This window comes from Carassius carassius, chromosome 1 (genome assembly GCF_963082965.1).
Source record: "Carassius carassius chromosome 1, fCarCar2.1, whole genome shotgun sequence".
Classification (NCBI taxonomy): Eukaryota; Metazoa; Chordata; class Actinopteri; order Cypriniformes; family Cyprinidae; genus Carassius; species Carassius carassius.
The window spans coordinates 50,759,246-50,782,542 of NC_081755.1; the positions used below are offsets into that span (position 1 = coordinate 50,759,246).

The window sequence follows — 23,297 nt, forward strand, 5'->3', positions numbered from 1 at the left end:
CCGTGTTGAAATGTAGTTGGTTTAGAATAGATAACTCTTTTGACTCCTGTACGATAATTTTCTTCCAAATCCGATAATTTTGAACTTCTGGTACGATACTTGGACATTTACAATCTGGCAACACTGGTCATGGTACTGAAGGTGGAGAGAGCGCTGTACATTCACTCCCCACCCACCTACAATTCCTGCCAGCCCGAGACTCGAACTCACAACCCTTGGATTGCAAGTCCAACACTCTAACCGTTTGGCCACGACTTCCCACATGAGTTGAGGAGATATAACACATTTTCATCATCTGCATCTGTTGTGTAATGATTTTCACGAAGCTTAACTGCAGTCCAAGCCTCTGCACACAGAATTCTTCTCCATGTCTAAAACCACACTGGTTCAAAGTAAAGGCTGCAGAAATGGCTTCTCACTGCCATGGTGTGTGTGTGTGTTTGTTCACTACATAATGATCTGTGTGTGTGTGTGTGTGTGTGTGTGTGTGTGTGTGTGTGTGTTCAGTACTCACAGCTGTGTGTGTGTGTGTGTGTTTGTTCACTACATAATGATCTGTGTGTGTGTGAGCTCTTGTGATGGGTGAAATGCAGAGCATAAATTCCGAGTATGGGTTTCTATACTTGGCGGCACGTCATGTCACTTTATAATATTTTTCAGAGCAGTGATCTCACTGTTGAGGTTTGGAAACATGTTATTGCTGGCTGTGAGAACTTGTTTGACCAAAGAGGTTATTAAACTCGCTTGAAGAAAGAAGAGAAACTGGCATCTTAACCCACACAAAACCGATGATCTCTGAACACAGTTTGGACTGATGGGTGTGTATTCTGTTCTGTATTCTTATGTGGTTTGGCCACACATTTACAGAACTGTGCAAAAAACAGTGAAAAAAAAAAAGATTTTTCAAAGTGCAAGTTTTTTGAAACAATACTGTTATTGTTGTTGTGTGAACTACAAACAAATAATTGTGAAAATGGTAACATCATATGCCTGCAATATTACATGTTCAAACATCACCAACTACTGGCCTGGGATGCATAATGCCACTTGAGAAAGCAGTTGGTATATGTCAGGCTGCAGAAAGTACGAAGGTACAATTGAAGTAATTTGAAAACGAAGGTGAAACTGCTGCTGTTGATACGGTGCAAAAACACAAAAAGAGATTTGATTCTCTTTTTGTGATTCATTGATTCATTCATTTGCAAAGAATGTCGAAAGTGTGGAGGAAAAAATCATTTTGCCAGGTCCTGTTTCACAAAGAAAAGGGTACATGTCATCGGACAGAAACAAGAGGAAAGTGATAGTGAGGACGGAGAACCACTGTATGTCGAAGCAGCAATTCTGACTAATATGGACGGTAATAATGATGAATGGATAACACCTTTGATGGTGGGTGGTGTGACAGTGCCAATAAAAATCGACACAGGTGCACAAGTAAAATACTATAATAAGATGAAAATTAAGCCAAAAGTGAGACACAAGAAATTGGACTTAAAGGAACACTCCACCGTTTTTTTGAAATGGGGCTTATTCACATTATTTCCTACATTTAGATAGTTGGGCAAATGCATTTTTGTGTCAGTGCATGCATTGTTTTAGTTTGACTGGGTCGGCGTTAGCTTAGCTTAGCACAATGAATGGAATCCTTTGTTGCCAGCTAGCATGGCCTGAGTAAAAGTGATCAAAAAAATTTAAAAAACCCACCTAATTACTTCTTGTGGCCTGCGTATTCACAACGAGTACAAATAGCGATCCAGATTAACACTAGGCGATTTCCTAGGCAGATATTGACTTGGGACTGTATTATGGGGAAGCACAGGCGAAGCACTGCTACTTCGGCGTAGAGATATCACGCAACACATGAAATCCCACGAATTCCGTCAACATAGCGGCGTGCAACGCGTCAAAAAAAACAGAAGAAGAAGAACATACCGGCGTGACCTGCACCGAGTGTCTTCGCTTTTGGATGATTTATTTTGAGAAGTTACAGCAAACATGGTTATTACCTGCATAGCAAAAGGTTGTGAGAACAAGCAAAGGACATACACGAATGTAATGTTTCACAGAATTCCACCTAATGTGGAACTGAGAAATAAATGGCTAGCAGCTCTGGAGATCTGTAGTTCAACGCCTCTCAACAAAATAAAGCAGTATCGTGTTTGCGAAGAACATTTTGCACCAGAGGACTACTTTGAAAACACAGGAAGAACAAAGTGCACATGTAAGTTGTCTTTTATTTCTCTTCCTATATAACCTATATTGCCTGTGAAAACATCAACTCTATGTGAATACAGGTATAATATGGGTCGATCTATACATGCGTCATGATTAAAATAATCACTTACTCTGTGGACAGCTGTCCATTTGGTCCATTCGGCGTGGGGCGTTTTTTCCAGTTCAGTTTTTCACACCGGAAAGAAAATCGAGTACTGCAGAATGGATCAGCGCCGTGAAATCCTCTGTAGATGTGACACAACTTTGGGCACGCTCATCTTGATCTGACGTGTTGAGCCTGGTCATCAATGGCAAAAACATGTCCCACTCTCTACAGCACAGACACTCTATTTCCATCGGCATAGATTGGCATATTCCCCCACATTCACACCACCAGTTCATGTTGGCTCTCATCACGAGCGATCCTCCTCCTGTCGTTCTATTTCCAAAGCACGCAGCACATCTTCTGTAAACTCTGGTTCAAATAGGTATGTGGTTCTTGACTGTCTGAGAAGTCACCCTCTTCGTCTCTCTCAAAATCAGCCATGTTCATCGCCATTCGTGTACTGTAAGGAAAATAGCCAGGCAGCTACTATTCACGCCGGTATGTTGACGGAAGTCGTGGGATTTCATGTGTTGCGTGATATCTCTGCGCCGAAGTAGCAGTGCTTCGCCTAAGCAGCAGTGCTTCGCCTGTGCTTCCCCATAATATAGTCCCAAGTCAATATCTGCCTAGGAAATCGCCTAGTGTTAATCTGGATCGCTATTTGTACTCGTTGTGAATACGCAGGCCACAAGAAGTAATTAGGTGGGTTTTTTTAATTTTTTTGATCACTTTTACTCAGGCCATGCTAGCTGGCAACAAAGGATTCCATTCATTGTGCTAAGCTAAGCTAACGCCGACCCAGTCAAACTAAAACAATGCATGCACTGACACAAAAATGCATTTGCCCACCTATCTAAATGTAGGAAATAATGTGAATAAGCCCTATTTCAAAAAACGGTGGAGTGTTCCTTTAAGGGAATTTATCAGACGATTCCATATATGGGTGTTTTCAGAGCGAGTCTTTCTGGAGAAGGACGCACCATAAGTACACTTTTTGTTGTAGTAGAGAAGGATAGACAGCCAATTTTAGGTCTGAAAGCAAGTGAAGGACTTGGGTTTATAGAGTTCATGTCATTGATAGCGCTCTAGTGACCACTAGGGGTGCAGCACATAGCAAACGAATGGACATCTGTGCAGATTCTACCACTGAGATAATGAGAGAGTACAAGGATGTAGCGGTCTAAGCTCCTCGCATCCAATGGTTAATGCTCTGTCTCCAGAAATACAATCTGACGTTTGAGTTCACTCCAGGGAAGCACCTGGTAATGGCAGATGCACTCAGCAGAGCATCTTTGAGCCATACTGGATCAAGTAACATGGAGCATGATGTACAGGTTCGTGAAGACTGCATACAAAATCACCTACCAGTGTCTCAGGATAAATGGAGACAGATTGCTGAAGCAACGGCAGATGACCGTAAGCTACAAGCTGTAATAGACAAAATCCACCTACCAAAAGATCAGAGGTTGACAAATCCATATCAGAGCTTTAAACACGAGCTGTCAGTTGTGCATGGTGTGCTCCTGAGAGGTGAACGGATTGTCATACCTACCTCCATGCACTCACAAATGGCAAAACTCACGCATGAAGGACATTTAGGCATTGAGAAATGCAAGAGACGTGCAAGAGTTTTGATGTATTGGCCACATATGAATAGGGACATTGAAGCACTGGTGCAGCACTGCGAGACATGTCAGTAGCACAGGTACCAGCAACCTAAGGAACCCCTTAAGCCAACAGTAAACCTGAGGAACCATGGAGAAAGGTCAGAATAGACTTATTTCGCCTAGCAGGGAGGGACTACCTTGTCATCATGGACTACAAGTCAAACTGTCCAGTTAGTCCTAATACAACAGGGAAGTCGTGGCCTAATGGTTAGAGAGTCGGACTCCCAATCGAAAGGTTGTGAGTTCGAGTCCCGGGCCGGCAGGAATTGTGGGTGGGGGGAGTGCATGTACAGTTCTCTCTCCACCTTCAATACCACGACTTAGGTGCCCTTGAGCAAGGCATCGAACCCCCAACTGCTCCCCGGGCGCCGCAGCATAAATGGCTGCCCACTGCTCTGGGTGTGTGCTCACAGTGTGTGTGTGTGTTCACTGCTCTGTGTGTGTGCATTTCGGATGGGTTAAATGCAGAGCACAAATTCTGAGTATGGGTCACCATACCTGGCTGAATGTCACGTCACTTTCACAGCACAGCAGGTGATAAAAGTTCGCAAGACATGGAATTCCGGTGACTGTGGTGAGAGTCAACGGATCACAGTTCAGCAGTCAGGACTACAGAGACTTTGCAGAGACTTATGGGTTTGAACATGTAGCATCAAGTCCACTGTACCCACAGTCAAACGGCTTGGCTGAAAAAGGAGTACAGATTGTAAAGCATCTGCTAAAGAAAGTGGATTGTGGACAGTATCCAGGTGCAATTCTCATGAACAGGAAACAGAGAATATGGCTACCCTCAGCAGAACACCTGCTTCGGAAGAGATTATACAAAGATAAACAGCCAGAGCGGAGCCTATGACAGGAATGCCAAACAGTTATGTCCACTGGAACGAAAGGACACAGTACGTGTCAGATGTGATGGAAAACCTGTAGCTAAGGTCATCAAAGAGACAACACCAAGATCCTATGAGGTACTTACTGAGTATGGTAACACACTGCGAAAAAAACACCTGCTGAAAGTGCCAAGCACCTGTATTTTTTTTTTTTTTTTTTTTTTTTTTTTTTTTTTTAATTCTTTATTTCAGACCCATGGGTCCATATAAATAACTTACAACATCCATAGACAAAAACAACATACATAATTTAAAAAACATACAAGCTTTCTCTCCAATGCTTCCAGAAACAGGAAAAATACCTTGTTTCACTCAACATAATATTATTTAAGTCTCTTATGATACTATTTTTAGAATCATTCATCCGACATATGAAACTGTACATATACTTCCTTAAGACAGCATTCAACATGGGTATATTATTAGCCACAAACATTTGACTTGCACTTGACCACCTTGGGACCTTAAGTAAAATTCTAAGAGCATCATTATATGCTACCTGTAACTTTCTCATCTTTGCTTTAGAATATTTACACCACAGGTGGGCTGTATAGAAAGAAGTACAGTATGCTCTGAATAGAGTTATTTTCACATCGTCTGAACACATAGAAAACTTACGAGCCAGCATATTGGCTTGCCCATACAATTTACAGCACTGGCGCTGCACATCATCATCATCATCGTTTAGATCATCTTTAATGATGTGGCCTAGGTACTTTACTTTAGTTACTACATTTAAAACTTTATCATCTAGATATAAAGAAGGAAAGTTAATCTTTTGGTCCTCTTGGGTTTTAACAATCATGATTACACTCTTTTTAATATTAAATTTTGTGTCATGCTGCTTACCATAATTTGAGCAAATTCGAAGCAATTGTTGTAGGCCTACACTATACGGAGACAAAATGACAACATCATCCGCATACATCAAATGATTAAAAATACTATCACCTATCAGACATCCAGTCTTACAGTCATTTAGCTCCACAGAAAGACCATCCATGTAGAGATTAAAAAGAAGGGGTGACAATAGCCCACCCTGCCGAACCCCATTTGTCATATAGAACGGTTCCGAAACGGAATTACCCCATTGTACTTTTAAGGTTTGATGTATATACCAAAAGAGTAAAATTCTTATAATATAAGGGGGAACTCCTCTTTCTTATAATTTTAAAAAAAGCTTAGAATGATTTATTCGATCAAACGCCTTGGAAGCGTCTAAAAAAACACATAAAAACAGTGGAATTATGAGTATTATACTTACTAACTACTTCTTTTAATGAATATATGCATAGATCAGTGCCAAGCTTACTTTTAAAACCAAATTGGTTATCCGTAGTTATTAAATATTCTTTAATCCTATCCATGAGAATTTGCTCAAATATTTTAGAAAGCACACTTGCCAATGCAATTGGCCTGTAGTTTTCTGTCGCAGTTATTTTACCAGTTTTATCCTTAATAACAGGCAATAGTAATACTGTTGTCATGGAATCAGGTAACACAGCATGAGATAAAAAACCTGAAAAACACAAAGCAAGTAATACAGTAACCCTTGAACTAGCGTGTTTCAAATGTTCAGCAGTTATTCGATCAGGAACGCATGCTTTATTCACAGCGAGTTTATCAATTGCGAACTTAACCTCATCAGGTGTAATAATCATATCTTCTTCATTCGACACATGACCAACTTCAAATTCTTTCCTCGCAACACAATTAAAAAGAGCTTCATAATGTTTTCTCCACAGGTTAACAATATTCTCGGCTCCAACAGCCCCATCAATACAAGTCGGCAGTGGTATTTTTCTGTTGTTGATAGCCTTAACTTCTTGCCAAAAGTCATAGCCATTATTTTGCTGCAAGTTCTTAGCCATTGAGTTTGCTCTCATGGTCAGCTCATTCCTTTTTATATATCGCAGAGCATATTTGAATTTAGCATTTGCCAGTTCCCTTTCGAGAGTACTCTCGTACTGCGTAAGCTAGCTTACGTTATGGGAAAAGGTCCCCTTTTCTCGAGAATATGAAGCCAAAAATTATCCTTAATTTTTAAATAATGTAAAACGCAGTGCTGCAGCACAGCAGACCCAAGCGAAGCGGCTCGCGCGCTTATTGGCTGTGCTGCGGCAACTGCAGCAACCTATGGTGAGGCGGCGGAGAGGAACGAACCAATGGGGGCGCTTCGCGCCCATTGGACGTCAGAGCGTGCCAAAATAGGCGTGGCTGGAACTATATAAGCCACCGCTTCACCATAGGGATCAGATTTCATCTCCTTCAGCGATCTCACCTGCACTTCGCTGTCTTCTCCGGAGAAGCCTCTACACGCCGTCGAAAAGCCTCTCAGCGGGATAGCACTGCAACGCAGATCTGAGGACGCCGGCTCATGCTTCATCTCGACGCCGCCTTCAGCACTCGCTTCCTGCTGCGCCATCCAGCGTGACTATATCCTTTACAAGCTAGTGTGTTTGCCGCTGCATCACACTTTTTTCTCCAGAATTCGAGGCGTTGTTTCAAATGCCTCAGGCCTGCGCTTCCTGCCGAGGCCCTCTGCCCAGCGAGGACCGCCACATCATCTGTGTCTCCTGCCTGGGCCGCGAGCATGCTGAGAGCGCACTCTCCAAGGGCGGCTGCCCTGAGTGCGACAACATGGCTATATCGACCCTGCGGGCTCGATTAGTTCAAACCAGCCACGATGCTCCACCCGCTCCGCCTCTTCTCTCTCAAGTGCCGCGTAAGAAACGCCGCGATCAGAGAATGCCTGAGCACACTGCTACACGCGAGCTCACGCCGGAACACTCCCCGCGTGCCTCGCCCGCTCTCTCTCCTTCGCCTGTCCTCTTCGTGGACGAGCAGCGCCAGTCCCTGCTCACCAGCGCCCCCTTCTCCTTCGGAGCGCCTGAGGCGGAAGAGGACAGACACGACAGCCTTTCTCTCGCCGCGTCCAGTAGTGAGGAATGGTCGGGCTCCATTGCGGACCCCCCCCCCCCCCCCTCTACAGCACCCAGCTGCACCGGACAACGCGCTGATATCGACGCGGAGCTTACTCGCGTGCTTACAAGGGCTGTCAGCGACCTTCAGCTCGACTGGTCTCCTCCAGACGAGCCCGCTAAAAGCAGGCTGGACGAATGGTTCTTGCAGGGGCGCCCTTCGGCCCCTCCGCAAAGAAACGCCCCCTTCTTCCCGGAAGTTCACGATGAACTCACGAAGTCATGGAAAGCCCCATTCTCCGCACGCTTGAAGACTTCTGTCTCGTCAGCGCTCTCCTCTGTCGACGGCGCCCGAGACCACGGTTACGAGAGCCTCCCCCCTCTCGAGGAGGCTATTGCTGCACACCTCTGCCCGCCCTCAGCCGCAGGATGGCGGTCGAAGCCTGTGCATCCATCCAAGCCGTGCCGCACCACCTCAGCTCTCGCTGGCCGAGCTTACACCTCCGCTGGTCAAGCTGCTTCGGCTCTACACACCATGGCTGTGCTGCAGGTTTTTCAGGCCAGACTTCTCCGTAACCTGGACGAGTCTGCCCCAGATACCTATGACTTTAAAGATCTCCGCAGCGCTACTGATCTAGCCCTGCGTGCGACAAAGACCACAGCACAAGCGATCGGCCGAAGCATGGCAAGCCTCGCTGTTTTAGAGCGACACCTCTGGATCACGCTCACGGAGATGAAAGACGTCGACAAATCCGCCTTTCTTGACTCTCCTATCTCGCCTTCCGGCCTCTTTGGCCAGTCGGTTAAGGGTTTCGCTGAACGCTTCACTGAGGCTCAGAAAACGTCACAGGCAATGAGACACTTCCTGCCGAAACGCTCTAGCTCTGCTGCGGGACGCCGTAGAAATGCGCCGCCCCCTCAGACCTCGAAGCCATCGCAGCCAGACTTACAGTCTCGCCCAGCGACCAAAACCCAGCACCGCTCTCGCTCTACGAGCCGCAAACCGCCAGAGAGACGGTGACCTCGGCCCAGGATTGTGCTGAACCCCGAGCCTCCGAAGCCCTCCTGACCTTCGGGCTGAAAAGACCGTGGTTAAGTCCCGCTGCGGCCGAACCACCACACAAGAAACCTCACATGCTTCCTCCAATCCCCTCACTAAAGGCGGTTGGAGATGTCTATACTGCAGTAAACGAGCCTGTTACAATGCACGCACGCCTGCACACAAACGCCGTTTTCACGGCGACCTCAATAAAGCACAAAAAGAGCTTTTTCTATGTAGGCAGCGTGCCCACTACACAGTACGCACCCCTACATGTATACACACTCCCCCAAGTGTCACAAAGACACACTCGGGTCTCCTTTCATGCCCACCTTCCCGCTCGCGCCGGAGGTGCTCTAAATGTAGCGCGCGTGCCCACTTCTCAGTGCGCAACCCTACAAATAAGCGCTGTCACCACAGTGTCACAAGCACAGCATACTCGAGCTACTGGTCCCCTCATAACAGGCGGCCAGTGCCCGAAGCACATTCAACCCATAGCCGCACGAGCCGCTGCATGGCAGGCCATCCCCGGCATATCAAATTGGGTTTTGAATATAATAAAACGAGGTTACTCGCTCCAGTTCGCTCGCAGACCGCCGCGCTTTCGCGCCGTGGTCGAAACGAAAGTGAAAAGCGAAATGACACACGTCCTTCGCGCCGAACTGATAAACCTTCTTGCAAAAGGGGCGATAGAAACTGTCCCCCCTGCGCAGCGCGAGTCAGGCTTTTACAGCCGCTACTTCCTCGTACCAAAAAAGGATGGCGGTCTCAGACCCATCCTAGATCTCAGACGTTTGAACAAAGCGCTTATGACGCGATCGTTCAAAATGTTAACTACCAAACAAATACTCGCGCAAATTCGCCCGAGGGATTGGTTTTTCTCAGTGGATCTGAAAGACGCTTACTTTCACATTCAAATAGCACCCCATCACAGGCCATTCTTGAGATTCGCCTTCGAGGGGCAGACTTATCAGTACATGGTTCTTCCATTCGGCCTCTCCGTAGCGCCCCGTACGTTTACACGGTGCATGGATGCCGCTCTCGCACCCCTGAGAATGCGGGGAGTGTGAGTATTGAACTACCTCGACGACTGGCTAGTTTTAGCCCATTCCGAGGAACTACTGACGACACACAGATCCTGGATCCTCAGCCATTTAGAATGCCTGGGTCTCACGATCAACACTGTCAGGAGCGCTCTGTCTCCCAGCCAGAGGATTTCCTTTTTGGGGATAGACATAGACTCTGTGACATGTACAGCGCGTCTGACGTCACAGCGCGCTCTCACTATTCAGCATCTAGGCGTGTCGTTCAAAGCCGGGTCTCTTTACCCGCTCAAACGATTTCAGGAAATGCTAGGTCTGATGGCATCAGCCTCTGCGGTTCTCAAACTGGGCCTGCTGCGCATGCGCCCACTACAGCGCTGGCTGAGAGACCGTGTTCCAGCGCGCGCCTGGATTTCCGGCCGCGCGCGCATCAGGGTGACCCACGGCTGCATCACAGCTCTGGCCCCTTGGAAAATAGCCAACTGGTATCAGTTAGGCGTAAGCACGGGCGCTGTCTCGAAATGGAAAGTAGTCTCGACAGATGCATCCAACCTCGGTTGGGGCGCCCTGTATGAGGGCAGGTCTGCCTCCGGCCTCTGGTCGAGCCCGGAGCGACTTTTACACATAAACTGTCTGGAGATGATAGCGGTCGAACTATCCCTGAAAGCTTTCCTCCCATTTTTAAAGGGCCACCACGTTCTGGTCAGATCAGACAGCATGTCAGTGGTGGCCTACATAAATCGCCAGGGTGGTGTCAGGTCAGAAACCTTGCACACCCTGACCGAACGTCTTCTGACATGGGCACATTACAATCTGCGCTCGCTAAAGACAGCGCATGTACCTGGCATCCTGAACCGGGGCCCGGACATGCTTTCCAGGGCGAATGTTCCCCCTGGGGAGTGGTCTCTTCACCCACAAACGGTTCAGTTGATGTGGAGCATCTTCGGCAGGGCAGAGGTCGACCTCTTCGCCTCAGAAGACAACGCTCATTGCCCAATATATTTTTCAAAGAGCGGGGACGCGCTGGCCCTCAATTGGCCCAGACGCCCGCTTTATGCCTTCCCACCGGTCGCGATGCTACCGCAGGTCATCGATCGGGTCAGGAAGAGCAGATGTGCTATGCTGCTAGTAGCCCCACTCTGGACGACCCAACCTTGGTTCTCCGAGCTGATGCAGCTGTCCAGTACAGCCCCATGGCCAATACCGCTGCGGAAAGATCTCCTCACGCAGCTGAAGGGCGCGCTCTGGCATCCCCACCCCGAACTTTGGGCCCTTCATGTATGGCCCCTCAACGGGTACCCGGGAACCTCCCTGAGGGAGTGTTAAAGACCATTACGGAAGCCAGAGCGCCCTCAACCAGGCGCCTGTACGCGCAGAAATGGTCAGTGTTCTCCACCTGGTGCGGGACACGGAACCTAGACCCTCACTTATGTGACGTGATGGAGATACTCTCCTTCCTACAGGAGCGTTTAGATGCGGGCAGATCCCCGTCTACGCTCAAAGTGTATGTGGCAGCCATTGCAGCTTCTCATGCTCCGGTGGCCGGCCTATCACTGGGAAAAAACGAACTGGTCATTCGTTTCCTTAAGGGAGCTCGTCGGATGAACCCTCCCCGACCCCCTTCAATCCCTTCCTGGGACCTGTCTACGGTCCTAGAGGCCTTAAAGGGCCCCCCTTTTGAACCGCTTCAGTCTGTCGATATGAAGCTTCTTTCGTTCAAAACCGCTTTTCTACTGGCTCTGGCCTCAGTCAAGCGAGTGGGGGATTTACATGCGCTATCTGTAAGCGCTGACTGTCTCGAGTTTGGGCCTAATGACTCCAGAGTCATTCTCAGACCAAGACACGGCTATGTCCCCAAGGTGCTCTCAACACCGTTCAGAGCGCAGGTCATCTCGCTGTCAGCCCTTTCCTCGCAAAGCGACGAAAGCAACGCGAGCTTCATCTGCCCCGTCAGGGCTCTCAAAACCTATATTGCTCGCTCCGCCTTATTCAGGAGGTCGGACCAGCTCTTCATATGCTTTGGTGGGCGCACCCGAGGTCTCGCCACCACGAAGCAAAGCCTATCGCGATGGATAGTAGACACTATCTCGCTGGCTTACAAATCTAAAGGCCTTCACTGCCCGTTCGGCATCAGAGCCCATTCCACCCGAGCTATGGCCTCGTCATGGGCGTGGTCCTGCGGGATACCACTGGATGATATCTGTGCGGCGGCAGGCTGGGCCTCTCCGTCCACATTTATTAGATTCTATAATCTGCAAGTCCCTGCCCTGCAGGCCAGGGTACTTTCTATATAGAAGTGCTAAGCCTTATCACGTCCCCCTTTTTTTTTCGTTCCCTATATAAAGCTCACTAAGGTTGGCTGTTGGGACTGGGATTTCTCCTGCTATAAAGCCCCGGGCTCTCGCCTTGGGCTGTGACAGGTCGAAGTTCCCGAGCACGCACGGCGTTTTACATTGTGTTCCCATAGCATAAGCTAGCTTACGCAGTACGAGAGTACTCTCGAAAGGGAACGTACTCGGTTACTAGCGTAACCTCGGTTCCCTGAGATGAGGGAACGAGTACTGCGTAACCTGCCGTGCTATGTGCTCGGACCGGGTGATCGCTTCAGTCGATTTAAAACCTGATCCCTATGGTGAAGCGGTGGCTTATAAAGTTCCAGCCACACCTATTTTGGCGCGCTCTGACGTCCAATGGGCGCGAAGCGCCCCCATTGGTTCGTTCCTCTCCGCCGCCTCACCATAGGTTGCTGCAGTTGCCGCAGCACAGCCAATAAGCGCGCGAGCTGCTTCGCTTGGGTCTGCTGTGCTGCAGCACTGCGTTTTACATTATTTAAAAATTAAGGATAATTTTTGGCTTCATATTCTCGAGAAAAGGGGACCTTTTCCCATAGCGTAAGCTAGCTTACGCAGTACTCGTTCCCTCATCTCAGGGAACCGAGGTTACGCTAGTAACCGAGTACGTTTCTTTTCCTCAAATTCTGGACCATACCTAGCTTTACCTGTCAAAACCCAGTTTTTAAAAGCAACTCTGGCCTTCAGATGTAATTCAGAAACAAATTCATTCCATCCGGCCCTAAAATTATGTTTTTTAACCCTTTTTTGACAGAAAGGTCTACTAGCATCATTTAAGCAGTCCACGATTTCATCATACATCTTACATAGCTTTTCGTTATGCTTTGGATTCTTACAACCCGCATTAACACACACAATTGTCTCAGTAGGCACTTTTATATTGCTCAGCTTTTCCTCTGTCAATAATTTATATCTCCGAAGGTCATTTACTGTGAGTCTTGCCCAGTCTAATTTTCCCCTTTTTATGGAGTTTTCACATTTAGTCATCTCAGGTAAACTTTCAACATTTAACATAATTGAAATTGGTATGTGATCTGTTGTAGCTAAGTCATATAATATTTCAAGTTTATCTAGGGAATCGTGAGCATCTGCTGTACATATACAGTGATCCAGCCAAGATGTTGTATTCCATGCCTCACTGATATATGTAAAGCTTTCTGCTGGCAATAGTATTTGACTGGAAAGAGCCAACTTGCTATCCTGGCAGAACCTGATTAGCTGTTGGCCAAACAAAGAATTATTATCAGATATATCAGCGTTTAGATCCCCCATTATAAATATACTTGTACATACATTGTCTTTGATAAAAGCACTTATAAAAGCAAGCCTATTCATATATTCATCTTCATTTTGGCTGCATTCATATGGAGTATACACGTTCAGAATTACAAAAACCTTTTCATTATGCACCACTTTGATTGCGATACACCAGTCTACCTCTAGCCTAATCAAAGTGATCAGAGGATCGTATTTCTTATGCCAAAAAATGGCCACACCACCAGGTATTCTGCCACGCAATATTCTGATACTTAAGTCAGTTGTGGATTCACCAACTCCATGGAAATCATCATGCAAGGAATTAAGTTTATCTAGATCTTGTTTGGATAAAAACGTCTCTTGTAAACATAGAATGTCCGCTTTCTCCAAGAGTTTGTCAATAACAATCCGTTGTGCTTTATCACTCATATTCCGACCCAAGCGCAGCCCTCTGATGCAAGCGCCTCAGATGCCAACAAAAACACAGTGACAGAAAATGTCAGAAATAGCGTATGGGTCTGTCACGTGATTAAGGAACGAGTCAAACTCGACCCGAGACCCGAAAGACTCATGAGATGAACTAATCAATTCTCTTTCCGGCTCAAGACTGCGTTAGTTTTGCGTATGGGGCTGTCACGTGATTAAGGAATGACTTAAACCCGAGGACTCTTGTCAGATAAGAGGTGAGGTGAGCTAATCACAGACTGAAGACCCAGGTAAAGAATGAAATTTTTTTTCTGTATCTTATAGCATTTTAATTTTGTATTGTTTTTAGTGGGATCAACGTTTGCGTAAGTACTAGATGTGTTGGGGAAGTAACACATAACATTTTCATTACATTTTGCTAAAATGAACGAAATGACTCGAAAAAAGATTCGTTCATTTTGCTGAACGAGACTCAAAAGTCCGAGTCGGTAAAATCATCCGAACTTCCCATCACTAAGGAGAGAAGCCAAAAGATTTTCTTCACCCTAACTGAAATTATGGATTTTAAATTCGATTATAATTCGAATTTTTATCAAATTTAAGTACAAAATTCGAATTTAGTTTTGCAGCTATTTTGACAGCCCTATTGGTTTTATTTACAAAAGTATGTGATTATTTTTGCCTATCTGTGCAAATGTATATTTATGTGTATAGAAACACGAGGTTAATCACTGTCTGTCACCTCAGTTTATAGTCATATATATTAGCAAAGACACTGATAAATACACCACATCTTCATCTTCAGAAAACATCTTCAGCTTATGGTTTTATTTCTCATCAAACACAAAACAACTTAAATCAAAGGATAGTGGAGGGAAATGTTCTTTATTCTGTGTTTATTTATATCCATTTATTTGTATTAAACCCCAAACTGACGGAAGGAAATTAATTTAAAATAAGACACAATTAAAAAAGAAGTCAATTTTAAGAAAATATTTATTTATTTATCTTTCCATTCAGCAATGTATGTAGTGCTGCATGCTGCTCGGACGCGCAGACAGTAATGCACTACACCCTTCAAATAACTCACTTAAAGGGCTCTTCGAAGGGAGTAGGGCACAGGGATCCTCACTTCCGTTGGTGTTCGCCCCAAATGACGACGAACTGGCGAAGTCCTGTTTTTGCCGTTTCGCTTTTCTCTCCAGTCCAGCGGGTGGCGCGAAACACATTCGTTTGTTTGAAAAACACCATTAAACCTCAGAAGAAGAAGATTAGTTTCACCCCGTTCTCTGTTGTTGTTATGTCGGGATGCTGCTTCAAACGTTTAGACATGTTTCTTTTAAGAGAAAAATACAGTTTTTGAGTCAGGTCAGCAAATAGGCCTAGCTGTAATATTACACCATCCTCACAGTCGTGACTAAGTTTTGAATCAAGCAGGAATATCTGGAGGAGTATCATCTGAACTGAGATCTGCTGCTGTGAAGATGATGTTTATTAAAGAAGAGAGTGAAGAGAACACGAGTGAACCAGAAACCTGCAGAATAAAACACGAGGAGCCAGAAACCTGGAGAATAAAACACGAGGAACCAGAAACATGGAGAATAAAACACGAGGAACCAGAAACATGGAGAATAAATCACGTGGAGCCAGAAACCTGGAGAATAAAACACGAGGAACCAGAAACACTGAGAATAAAACACGAGGAACCAGAAACCTGGAGAATAAATCACGAGGAACCAGAGACCTGGAGAATGAAAGACGGGGAACCAGAAACCTGGAGAATAAAACACGAGGAACCAGAAACATGGAGAATAAAACACGAGGAACCAGAAACATGGAGAATAAAACACGAGGAACCAGAAACCTGGAGAATAAAACACGAGGAACCAGAAACATGGAGAATAAAACACGAGGAACCAGAAACCTGGAGAATAAATCACAAGGAACCAGAAACACTGAGAATAAAACACGAGGAACCAGAAACCTGGAGAATAAAACACGTGGAGCCAGAAACCTGGAGAATAAAACATGAGGAACCAGAAACCTGGAGAATGAAAGACGGGGAACCAAAAACATGGATAATAAATCACATGGAGCCAGAAACATGGAGAATGAAAGACGAGGAACCAGAAACCTGGAGAATAAAACACAAGGAACAAGGAGGTTGGTATTTATTCTTCATTCATCTTTAATGTCTGTTTGTGGTAATGTTACATTAGACTTACAAAGTTTTACTTCACTGGGGTCTGGGTGTTTTGGGGCCCTGGAGAATTTGTGTGGAGACATTTGTGTGTGTGTGAGTTTTTTTTTACAATTTGTTTACACTCTTTTTTTAAATACTTTTTAATAAAATATATATAAAATAAAAAAGAATAAGAAATAAAATACTGCTGCAAAGTTCTTCACTAAATAAAATACTCTCAGTCTCAAACCAATATCATATAATAAAATATAATGAAAAATATAAATAAATAAATATGATTACAGTGCAGCTTTACCAATCCCAGCTTGTAGGCCTGCTCATATTTAAAAAAATATATAATATAACTTTTCCAAAGTGTAAAGTGCAGCATCAACAGTTTCAGTTTTTAGACCTGCTCAGATTTAGTTATTGCGTTGGACCGATCAGAATTAAGAGCAAAGGTCTGTTTAAATGCCGACGGGAGCTGCGTCTGAATTACAATCATTTTTTTCCTAGTTGTAGTGATGTTCACACTCGCGTGATGCCTTTTGAAAACCTTAGGCCGGTGACACACTGGCATAATGCACCTGTCAAACACCATCAATACTGTTGACGGTGTCCTTTATCAGTAGGCTTTATATTTATGTTCAACATGAAGTATAGATATTGTTGTAGTGAAGACAAGAGCCTGGTCTGTCGGCGGTCTCCCTCTATGTCACCTACAGTAGCAGCAGCGCGCCAGCGCCGCGTCAGGCACCATTCTGGTGTGTAAAGACCGAGCGGCAACCTCCCGCTCTCTAGTGAAGCCAATTTAAACTGCGAGACTTAAACTGCAATTCATCGACCGGCCGCTTGAGGCTGGCTGCAAAAGAGAGTCAATCCCATAGACTAATTTTGCCCTTCATGACAACTGTGAGGGGGGTTAATTTTTTTATAACTTATCCGTTTAAATTATATTAAGCCTTAAAGATCTGCATAATTAAGGGCGTGGCCACTTGAGTGACAGGTGAATTGCCTCTGCTGTCACAGCCGTCGCGCTAGGTGGGCGTGGCTTCAGCAACCAGCTCCCGCCCTTTTGCCCATTTTCGATTGTCCGGGAGAGTCGCGCGGTGACGCGCTGCCAAGATGGCGACGGCTCGCTCTGCACACTTTAGGCTTCAAAATCTCTCTTCAGGAGGCTAGGGGTGACGTTACGGACACTACGTCCATGTTTTTATAAAGTCTATGGTAAAGACACAGAAAACGCGAAGCAGCCATCACGCAACTCACACGCAGCAGAAACGCCACACTCACGCCACGCAGCCAGTGTGTCACCGGCCTTGGAATCAGCTGCAGGGCGGGATTTGCGCTGAACGCGGAGACTTCCGCCACTTAATATGTTCGTTTGGAAACACGAAAATTTACTTATGTTCCACACACAAAATATTGCATTCGGTCATTCGGTACAGACGTGCACCGTACCGAAAGCCATGTAGCGAAATGGTCCGGTACGAATACACGTACCGTTACACCCATAATGTATATATATATAATCTGTGCAACAATAATATGCTGTGTAGCATGGATGTAGCCTATGGAAGCATATGGGTAGCAATATTCAATTTGGGATGTAATATGCAAAATGACAATGCAATATGTAAAATGGCAATGCATTTCTGTATTTACATTTACATTTTCCAATAGATTTGTGCAACGTTTGGTGCAAAATGAAAATTAAATTACATAATTTTCATTTGCCATTTCATACACCAGTTTTAATATGTAAAATGAATACTAATTGTAACGCTTTATAAGTTGCAAAATTAAAATGAAAATGTATTACAGAAATGATTAGATATGTATAACATGTTCAAGCAAAAACTGTGGCAAAATGATAATTTAAATGCCATTTTTCTTAAATGCATTAACACTCACAGTCAAGACACTTACGATTGTATTTTCATTCAATGTCCCGCAATGAATGCAGCAAAATTCAATGTGCACATTGAAAATGCATTCCGAAAATGCATGAAAAGACCGAACTGAAGGTGGAGCGATTCGACCAATCAGATGAAAGCAGTGTTTCAGCTCCGCCCACAAGTGCGAATGAAATATTGAAGCCATAAACTGAAATGATCAAAACATACACGGGCCAACTGTCTTGTCCATGTTCTCTCACTTGAATCCTCTTCTTGAGATTTGAGTCGCTGACCTTCTGCAAGCCCCGCCTTGTTCACGCAGTGATTGACATGGCGGGAGGGGGCAGACACGTGATCGGCTCAGAGTGCATTTTCAATGTGCACATTGAATTTTGCTACATTCATTGCGGGACATTGAATAATAATGCAATCGTAAGTGTCTTGACTGTGAGTGTTAATGCATTTAAAGGGGTGATAAAAGACGATTTCACTTTTCTAACTTTAGCTAGTGTGTAATGTTCCTGTTTGAGCATAAACAACATCTGCAAAGTTACAATGTTCAAAGTTTTAAGCAAAGGGAGATATTTGCTTTTAAAGAAATCCATTTCTAAGGACTACAGCAAACGGCCGGTAGGGACTACACGACATTCCTCCAGGGTTGCTGACGTCACTAAGCCCAATATTTACATAAACCCCTCCTCCGAGAATAATAAATTAGGGGGGGCGGGGTGGGGGGCGAGGCCATTTTATATTGCTGTGGAGATTGAGAAGAGTTGTTGTATGCTGGAGTGTCATTGCCGCGATGCCGACGAAACGCTGTTATTTTCATCTGGATTGCAGGTCCACTTTGTTCAGCCTTCCTAGGGACGGGGAAGTTAGGAATCAATGGTTAAAATTTATTTTTAACTCGGTCCCTCAAAATTATTACCCAAATCTCGCTCTCTGTGCTGCACATTTTACGGAGGAAAGCTTCCACAATCTTCGCGAGTTCAATGCAGGATTCGCCCAACGGCTTGTCCTGAAAGATGGAGCAGTTCCAACTTTAAAAACAGAAGCTGTTTACGGGCCACAACCTGTAAGTATGACTTATTTTTCGTCGATGTGTTTTACTGTAATAGTTTGTGTTGCTTATTGTACATTGTATCAAGGAAGTGAACAAATAACAACGCTGTTTGGCTCAGCAAACCAGTTTGTTAAATGCTCATTCATGCATTCGACAAACCCCTAACGTTAACGTTACAAACTTTTTTTCTTAATCTCAACAGCGAACTTGGAATTAGTGTATATTATTATTTGATTAGAGCATTTATGTATTGTTTATCTACATGTTTGTTTATCTGCAGGCATGCTAAACATGGTTCTGTGTTTGATTTTGCTACTATAGTAAATCCAACGTTTAGTGTTCGTTTTGGGTTAATAGTTATAGCGACAGATATTTGGCTATAAGCATTCTAAAAATACAAAAGTAACGATTCCATTCAGTACCGATTACTATAGATCTTCACTCTTTAATCAAAAAAATCCCTTTGAGGACTAATATAATTTGTTAGAACAATTATATGAAATTCTTGCTTATGAAGCTTATTTTTTGTGGTCCAATGATTATTATCCAGTAATTAATTTTTTCCTACTATTTTTTACTTTTTTTTGTACTTGTAGGCATTCAGGCAACATATTATGGTCATGATGTGGGCACCCAAACAACTGAGATGTTTCCTGATGTGCAGCTGTCTTCAACACCAGTAAGGGGCTCAGTCTTCAGGCCCAGTAAGAGACCTCGTCTGGTGTTAGATGAGGAAGAAGAATCAGAATTAAATGTCGAACCCACCGATTCCACATATAACCCAGATTCTGTTGTCACTGAAGAATCAGAATTGGCATAAGATATAAATACATATATACGCACTTTTTTACCAATACATTTGTGTTTAAAAAAATATATAAAACATGAAAGCAACTTCCTAATATTTATTCTTTTTATATTGCCTTAGGATAGATCCACAGCCCGACCACAGCGATAACAAATACATTGTTTTTGAAAGCTGTCTTCGAGAGCTGTTTGTGTCCTGTCCAATTTGTAAGACAAAGTGTGTTGTCCAGAGCAGACGAAGGGGGACTTTTGTTGCATTCACCCAGCTTTGTGAAAACTGTAACTACTACAGACAGTGGCAGAGCCAGCCCATTGTAGGGAGTACCCCACTTGGAAACCTGCTATTGTCTGCTGCAACGTATTTTACCGGTGGATCTTTTAAACAACTAGAGAAGGTATTACAATTACAATAAAATTCACAAAAAACTACTGTGTTGTTTCAGTATGTATGTACTGTATGATTTCTATGATTTCTATGTTAATAGATTTTCAAGACCATGAAGCTCCAGATGATGCATTTCGTAACTTTTAGGATTCATGCCCGGAATTTCATTGAGCCTACCATAATACACAAGTGGAACCAAGATCAACTGAATCTTATAAGACAGCTGCAAGAGGGAGGAAATGTTGCTGTGGCTGGAGATATGCGTGCTGACACGCCAGGTACGTTTACAGTATATAAAAAAAAATCACGCCATTTATTTTATAGTCTTTGAGTTTTCCTAAAATATTATGATACTGATGTTCTCAGTAATGTTCTATATATGATTATGATGTTTACAATAGGACACTATTTATATACCATTATGCACATGGAAACCAACAAAATTCTGGATCTTCAACTAGTTCAGGTTAGTAATTAAGCATTTAAAAAAAAATGTTACATTTTCTTTTATCTGTTATTGTTTATACTCTACTCTGTTTATACATTTGAAATGTTGTGTACCCAACAACAGAGCAACGGGGTTGGTGGAAGTTATCATATGGAAAAGGAGGGATTGAAGCGTTGTCTCGATAAGCTGGAGTCTAATGGTTTAGCTGTTGACTACATCGTCACCGATCGCCATCCGAAGATTCAGAAATACCTGAGGGACCGCAATATCACTCAGTTCTATGACGTGTGGCACTTTGAGAAAGGTAATTGTTTATCTTTGTATTATTAATTGATTCTCATTCAGTTAATTGTTCAACCTAACATGTACATTTTTATTTTTGTGTTAATTTGATTATCTTGAAATAATGATTGTACAACCAAGCTTTTACTTTGTACAGGTTTATCTAAGAAACTTGACAAACTTTCAAAAATGAAGGACTGTGAGGTGCTGAAAAAATGGTTGCACAGCATCAAAAACCATGTTTACTGGAGTGCGATTTCCTCTAAGTCTGGGACAGAAAAGGTGGCGAAGTGGAATTCACTGCAGAACCACATCCAAAATGTACATGTTCATGAGAACCACCTCTTCCCCAAGTGTGAACACCCAGACAAAGTTTCCAGGGATCCAAAAAAATGGATCCAACCAGGTATGACTGTATAGAGAGACAAATGACAGTAAACTAGTAAAATTGAGATTTTCTTCATATTTTATCTGTTTGGTTACAGGATCAATAGCGCTCCATAAAGTGGAAAAGCTATTATACAACAAGAGAGTTCTCAAGGATATAGAAAAGCTCAGCCACAACTTTCAGACGTCATCACTGGAGGCTTTCCACAGGCTTTCATAGGAATGTTGTGCAGGTAATAATCTTTGACATATTCAGTAATATTTATAAACATTGTTTCTAACAATTGTTATGGAAATGTTTTTTTTATTCATTATTTTTTTAATATTAATGATCTTTCCCTATAATAAATAATGTTATTTCCTAATAAGTAAGAAAAAGGTTAAATAGGTTAGGAGCCTTGCCTGTGGCCCTACAGTATGTTATCTATGATATGAGTAGCAGAGATATAAAGAGCTATAAAGCCTCCCATCTTGGCGAGCACTCACATTCTCTTGACTGACTGTGCGACTGTGAGCCTTTCTTGCAAGAAAGAAACCATTATAATCATGGATTGAACATTTGTCTCTTATTCTGAATTGTTTGTTTATTTGTCACAACACAGTCTACTAATCTTCATATTTTATGGATTGTGCACTGATTACAGGCTGTATCTTGCAGCAATGCACTATAATGAAAATGCTAACCGTGAGCAGGCAACAACAACTGAAGGACAGGCTGTGTATAAGATCGTTTTTCCAAAGTCCAAAAAAGGGGAATGCACAGCAAAGCCAGTGAAAATAGAACCAACATACAGTAAGTTTGTTTTATTAACAATAATATAAAAAAAGCTATAGTAAAATAAATATAAGCTTACAAAAAATATTTATAAATATTACACAAATGTTAATTATAAAACAAAGGTAGGTTATTTATCAGTAATTATGTAAAACCATAGAGTGACTCAGTATTCTGTTTTTTACAGACTATGTGGATGACCTTATGAGCCTTCTGTTACATAAAGTCTTTGTGTCCCGCTGGATCAGGAAACTGTAGACGGATCCGGTTAACAACACATGAGGGGATGACAACCCTCACACTACGTCCTAGGTAGCCCCAGCACCAGCTGACAAAGCTGCGATAGGCCAGATAACGGAAACGCCTATGACAGGAATAGAAAACCTCAATATTGTGTATAAAACCAGTGGTATATTGGAAACATGTATATGTGATGTGAAAATATGTTTGATAAAAATGTATATTTTGATTAGTTTTTGTCTTTGAATAACATGTCTTGTGTAAATATATATATTTTGTATCTATTGTCTTTTATTTATGTTCTTTTACACAACATAATTTCATAAAATTTAATAAATACTTACTCCTCTTCATTTCTGCGTCTCACTGGTCCATAGTCGGCTCTGTAAATATTATTGATATTTTGCAAAGTATACGGATTTAAGCAGTTTGGTTCAAAACCTGGATGCTCAACCATACATTTAGGAGGGTCTGGAACCTCCATCATTCGTTTTACAACCTAAACGGTAATGTAAGACAATGAGAACATACTGTACAATTAACCTATGTTCATCTTTTAAATATGAAAAAAGAATTATACAGAACTATTAACACGTTATGCATAATTTTGGTACTAGCTTATTACACTACCTTCTGTATTTCTTTGCAGCAGATGTTTTCCTCTTCAATTGGCATTTTTGCACAGTTATTACATGTACACCTAATAAAATATATATATTTTCTAAATAAAAAAGGTTCTTGAATACACTTTTGTTAATAGACAAACACTTATTATTGTTATAAATTAAACATCAACTATTATAATTAGTACAATTAAATTACAGCGTATCTAAAAAAAGTATTCGATAACAACAATAAAAAACATACCATTCTGAAACGTCATTTAAACGCCGTTCTTGAACAGGTTCTGCTCGTTCAT

General features: G+C 43.2%; 3 protein-coding genes across 4 annotated transcripts in view; 2 read left to right on the top strand and 1 right to left on the bottom strand.

Moving 5' to 3' along the window:
- The window catches only part of LOC132159410 (zinc finger protein 501-like), a 531,393-nt gene that overhangs the window by 491,957 nt on the left and 16,139 nt on the right, over positions 1–23,297 (top strand). The gene's annotated exons all lie outside the window — the stretch shown is intronic.
- Positions 1–23,297, top strand: part of LOC132157170 (zinc finger protein 883-like) — a 499,035-nt gene that overhangs the window by 412,816 nt on the left and 62,922 nt on the right. The window contains exon 2 of the mRNA XM_059566425.1: positions 15,323–16,074. Coding sequence (XP_059422408.1) covers positions 15,396–16,074 — 679 coding nt within the window. The 5' untranslated portion in view covers positions 15,323–15,395. The remainder of the gene's footprint in view (positions 1–15,322; positions 16,075–23,297) is intronic.
- Positions 1–23,297, bottom strand: part of LOC132094136 (zinc finger protein 501-like) — a 197,436-nt gene that overhangs the window by 103,195 nt on the left and 70,944 nt on the right. The window lies entirely within an intron of this gene.